This window comes from Polistes fuscatus, unplaced genomic scaffold, assembly GCF_010416935.1.
Source record: "Polistes fuscatus isolate 324 unplaced genomic scaffold, CU_Pfus_HIC Scaffold6, whole genome shotgun sequence".
In the NCBI taxonomy this organism is placed as follows: domain Eukaryota; kingdom Metazoa; phylum Arthropoda; class Insecta; order Hymenoptera; family Vespidae; genus Polistes; species Polistes fuscatus.
Window position 1 is genome coordinate 13,085,900 of NW_025113140.1, and position 6,000 is coordinate 13,091,899.

The window sequence follows — 6,000 nt, forward strand, 5'->3', positions numbered from 1 at the left end:
ATATCTTTATCTACTATATAATAAAATGATATCATCATTATTTATTTACACGATATTGAATATAATCGATGATGTTGCTTCGAGTATTAATATTTTTGATGATTCTCCGAGAATATGAAAATGAATATAAAAAAAAAAGAAAAATCTTGAAGAAAAAAATAAAGAGAAGAAGAGAATTAGAATGATTAAAAAATATTAACACTAAACGTACAATAACCGGTCAAATGACCGCGTACTGTAATTTGTAAAAATCCTATAATTTGTACAAAATTCGTTGAAAACTCATAAAATGTACATTATTCATTTCTAAACAAAAGAAGATAAATTGTTCACTATCCAATTGTCTAAAAAATCTCATTCTATATATGAAATTATATATATATATATATATTAAATCTCTGTATGTTTAGTGTTAAAGCAGGTACAAATTGCGCGTGTATTATCTTATATATCTAATATCGTAACTCGTGAGAAACACACACATACTCTCTCTCTCTCTCTCTCTCTCTCTCTCTCTATTGGAAAAAAAAAGAAAGAAAAAAAAGAAAGATAAAATATAGAACTGTGAAGATCTATCTTCTCTATAGAACAAAATCTATCTCCTTGTCGAAATAGTTAGCACGAAGTATAAATCAATTCTTCAAATGAGAAACTTACTTCCCTATGGTATCTTTTTTACACGTTATCTTGCTGGACAGAAAAGGAAGAAATTAAACTTCGACTCCATCCTTTGGTAGGGCCACGAGAAAACAAATTCAAAATGGGATTATTTGCAACAAAAAAATAAACACTAAAAAACAAAATACAAGAAAAAGAAGATATGAAGAAATTTAAAGTAAAATAAAAGTATAAAAGAAAAATTAAAAAGGTGGACGAAGAAAATCTATAAAAAAAATCCTTAAAACGATCTCGAATGTTTCTAACTCAAAGGAATATTAAATGATCGGGCTGTGCTTGTAATGGATGACAGATGGTCCAAACATAGACTATTTATTATAAGGGGAAGCATAAACGAGAACTTAAAAAGAATAGCCTAACAATTTTTTTTAATACGCGGCACGTATTAAACGCAAGGAAAAACAAAACAAAAGATCAAATAGAATAAGTAATAAAATAGATTACAATAAAAAGAGATGATATTAAACAAATAACGAGAAAATATACGACACACGAAATTGTTAATACTTTCTTAGCATTATTATTAATAAAATGTAAGAACACAAAGAAAAAGAAGAAAGAGAAAAGATCTTTTTTTTTTACTTGTAACTTTATACGTGGCGCGTATCTAAACACTATAAATAATAATATAGACAGAAATCACTATACGATGTTAAATATGACGGATTTTAAACGAAAGATTATAATAGAAATATTAATAATAATGATGATGATGATATTGATGATAATGGTGATGAAGATGATGATGATGATAATGATGATGATGATTATTATGATTATGATGATGATTATGAAGATGATTATGATAATGATGATCATGAGGATCACGAGGATGAAAGAATATTCAGACAAGGATATATTTTCAGTGTAAATCCAGTATGTATACATATATATACACATGTATATATATATATATGTATATAAACCTGAGATAAGACTACGTATCTCATAGATTCAACGTGTCTTGTCGTTGTAACGATGGAAAGAACCTTTGCGCTTCTTCGAAGAGACATCGCTTATTTTGAATCCATTCGACAAAGAAAATAAATAAATATATATTATATATGTATATATAATATATGTGTGTATATACATATATATATTATATATGAAATATATCTAACATAAATGCAAATGAAAGAAATAAAGCGAAGGTCCATTCGAAAAGAAATAAGATTGCGCAGAGGAATAATCGTTTGAATGTTGATTGTTAAATGTTAGGATAGATGAACCGTGCTTTAGGATCCCCTCTCAATGAAGACAAATCTATACTGAGAGCTTCATTTTAAATTGCATTACTATTATTATTATTATTACTATTATTATTATTATTACTATTATTATTATTATTAATATTATTATTATTATTATTCCGCGGTTTTGTATAAATAATATGATCGTCGGTAAAAACGAAGCAGCGATCGAGCGTTGGTTTTTATGTTTAACAAATAACGTAATATTTGCTGACAAAAAAATATATCTTTTTGTATATACGTATTTTATTTATCGAACGTCACAACTGATAAAAATTAACGAGTAAATTTGACTCGAGACGTTTTATTTTTGTGTTTTATTTGTTCTATCTTTTTTCATATGCTTTTTTTTTTAAATAATAGTTCGTGACGCTACTCATCAGATAAGATTTCGAAGGATAGAAGAAAAAGTGTGTTGTGTTTTTATATTATCAACATACGTTAGCCGAAATAAATAGAAATTTTGAAAAAGTATGCTTTCCTATATCATTAGGGTATCGTTAGATCCTACAAGAGGGCCAGTAACTAATAAAAAAAGATTTCAAAATGCGAAGAATAATGAAAAGAAAGGATGCAAATTCTCATATCTAGACGTAAAAGCGAATCGTCCGGCTCGAGCAACACAGTCACTGCCCGTCGCTTGTCCGCAACGAAAATCGCTTCTCGTTTCAGACGATCCGCTACTACTGCCTTGAAAAAAAGGCATATGTAACTATTTTGAGATGAAAAAAAAAAATAAAACGTCTCACGTTTTTTAGTAACAAAGCCTCGGTTTAATAAGATTTCTATAAGTTTGGTAAAGGGTACTATCAAATTTAGCATCCCTTTTGATAATAGAAATGCTATATTAAAACGTGTGTTAGGTTTTTATGATTAGTTTATGCAAACGCCTAGCTGTTTATTATAATGAATGATTATTGCCAATTAATTATGTATTATACACGGGAATCTGTAACTATTTTATAAATAAATAGATATTAATGTTCGTCACTGCACACTACTGTCTCTCCCAAAGATTCCACATTTTATTTTTCGTTTAAAAGATCTCACGATCGAGGTTATATATTTTTTTGTTTGAATGCAAACTTTTTATACAGGCTAGATTTATTGCATCTTTTTTATTTGTTAAAAATAAAAAAATTAGATATTTTAAGAAACATAAGAAATCTTAAAAGTTATCTTGTAAAATAAAATGACCTTGTGACCATTATGTCTTAATATATACATCTTATCATTGTTAAAGATAAAAGTCAATTTATAAAAGTTTCAATAGTAAAACTATGTAACGATTACCTATATAAACCTCTTGATAAAACCACAAGAATAGATTTTAAAAATATTATTAGACAGTTTCTAACTTCTGTAATAACTGATTGCCAATAAAATTCCAGTATCGTTTCCTTATCTTATCGTGTTTTTCGGATAGCTCTTTGCACAACTATAAATAATATAAATATCAAAATGAAGTTTGTGAGTATTCAAGGAATAAATGTTTTATAGTTAAACAATGTATATTCGTATTTTTAAAATATTACCTTAAGAGCATTGTTTATGTGAAATATTGATTCAGGTGATTCGTCATTTACATGACTTTCTTGACAAATATCAATGATACATGCTAACAAATGATTGGTCCGATACCCTTCCTCATAAAGTTCTATACATTTTTTACGTACTTTGTCATTATGAACTAAACCACCGCTTTGTTGCATAAGAATACTAAAAAAAAGAGAATAACATATGATATTCTTGCGCATAATGATGCAAGTAATTATAACCAGGTAAAATAAGAATAAAATATGATAGTACCCTCTAAGATAATTCCAGGCACTTTCATTTGCTTTAACTAAAGAAATTTTCTTCAAAGCGAAATCAACTTCTTTGTCGATGACATTAGGCTCGAACTTTGTTGTATTACTTATAACAAAATAACGTTGATTCCACGCAGAATTATTTCTAACGTCCTCCATTAACAACTCTTCTACATATTCCAACTCCTTGTCGTATAAACTGCAATTAAAGACAATACGCTATAATTTATAGGAAAGTGCCTATAAAAGTAAACAATAAACACGACAACAGAACATTCATACTAACTTAAACGTTTTAATACACCACTGACGATGTTGCCAAGCGTGATAATTTTTAGCATCCTTTTTTAAGATAAACTCAGTGAATTCCAATTCTTCTGAAGCATTTTGCAACCACTCGACAATAACTTTTCTGTGATACCAAACTTGATAATTCTTGGAATTATATTTAATAATCTTATTGATATATTTTAACTCTTCTTTAAAATCTTTTCCTAAAGCCTTAAGTATTTCTCTTCTGAATTGCCATACGGTGTAATTCGCAGGATTCAACCAAATACAATCTTCCGTCAATCCTAATGCACGCTCAGACTTTTCACCAGATTTTAAAATTGCTCGGAAATAATCATATGAATCTTTAACTACAAATTAATAAATGATACATATAAACAAAGTATATATGGAAGAGTAAACATGAATAAATAAGAAATGAAAGAAACATTTTAATGTTGCGGTTAAATTTAAATAACATCTTAAATTAATAAAATACGAGAGATATGAAATTAAATTTGAAAAATGCAACTTACATTTTTCTGAATATGCAATAGCAACAATTGGATTAGGACCATCGTCTTGAGATAAAGGAGTCACGTCATTCCATTCATCACGATCTTTGTATAAAACCCATTTTTCGTTTCCTTCTCCACCAGCTAATTCCTCATCCGAAGTATCCGACATATTTTAACTTCATAAATTCAATATAATTAAAAAGAAAAGTTTGTATTCAGTCTTTATTATCAATGTAGGCTCACTTAGTGGTTAGTGTACAACACGTACGACACGCCCTCTACAATTATTGATATTCCTCAGGAACTAATCTAGATCTAAAAGCGACCTCTTGTGTTTTATTCATATAGTGCAATTACTTTAATCAAAGAATACATAAGTACATATAAAAGCACACAAGTCCACTTTTCGCGTAACCACATTCATTTTAGTTACCTGACCACCAGTGGGCAATTGTAGGTACTTAATGCGATGATAGTATAATACTATCAAAAAATACGGTATTCTTTGATAGTATTATGATAGTATATGATAGTTTATATAGTATAGTTATATTGTAATATACTAAAAATTAAATAATTATATTTAATCTAATATAAAAAGGGGGGGAAGTATAAACATGTGTGTACCTTCAGAAATGCATTTAAACATATATTTTAAAAAGGAGTCATTTAAGGCGTTCCAATAGAAGAAAATCTGAGAGATTTGTTGTTAAATCCCACGATATCACTTGTAACAAGAAGAAAACTATATTAGTCATACAGTCAAGTGATACAATAGCCTGACATATAAATTGTCCAATTTGCAGATGCACTTTTCAATTGAATTCTCTATTTATTTTAATCAAATCTTTATTTACCGTTATAATGAAATTCAATTTAAACGCGTGATTTTATATTTACATAAAATAAATCAAAATATATATAAAGAAATAGGAAAAGTAAAAATACTAAGTTACTAACAAAAATATCTAATTATTATTATGAAATACTTTTAAACTGTATTACATAGAAAAGAAAAATTGCAAATTTAATAAAATATGATCGCAGTAAAAAATTGTTAAGACGAAACGAGAAAAGAGAAATTACCGTAATTTTTACCAAACGTTATTTAAGCTTTAAAATTTAATAATACAGATACTTGATATATAATATAATACGATAATAATTCGATATTATTATTAATATTAATTATATATAATATTATTAATATTAATTATATATAATATTATTATATAATAATATATATATATATAATATTCGAAATTTGATAATACAGAATCCTTCTTAGTCCTTTTATTGTTGCTGTTATCAACTCGTAACCGGTCAGAAATTCTCTCTCTCTCTCTCTCTCTCTCACATTCTTTCTATACATTTCTATAAGTCACGTAGCTTAAAAAAAGAATAACGCTTACCTCGATAAATATGAAGATAAAAAAGAGTAAACACAATTGTTAGACTGAGTATATGTAT

The 6,000-nt window shown here is 27.3% G+C and overlaps 1 protein-coding gene across 1 annotated transcript; it reads right to left on the bottom strand.

Moving 5' to 3' along the window:
* Positions 1 to 2,914: 2,914 nt before the first annotated feature.
* LOC122523495 (protein farnesyltransferase/geranylgeranyltransferase type-1 subunit alpha) lies at positions 2,915 to 4,831 on the bottom strand. The gene is made up of 5 exons (XM_043645264.1): positions 4,549 to 4,831; positions 4,029 to 4,383; positions 3,741 to 3,941; positions 3,467 to 3,650; positions 2,915 to 3,369 (listed from the first exon to the last, which is right to left on the bottom strand). Exons 1-5 carry the CDS (start codon positions 4,697 to 4,699, stop codon positions 3,274 to 3,276), a joined length of 987 nt encoding a protein of 328 aa, XP_043501199.1. The 5' UTR covers positions 4,700 to 4,831; the 3' UTR covers positions 2,915 to 3,273.
* Between the last annotated feature and the right edge of the window lie 1,169 nt (positions 4,832 to 6,000).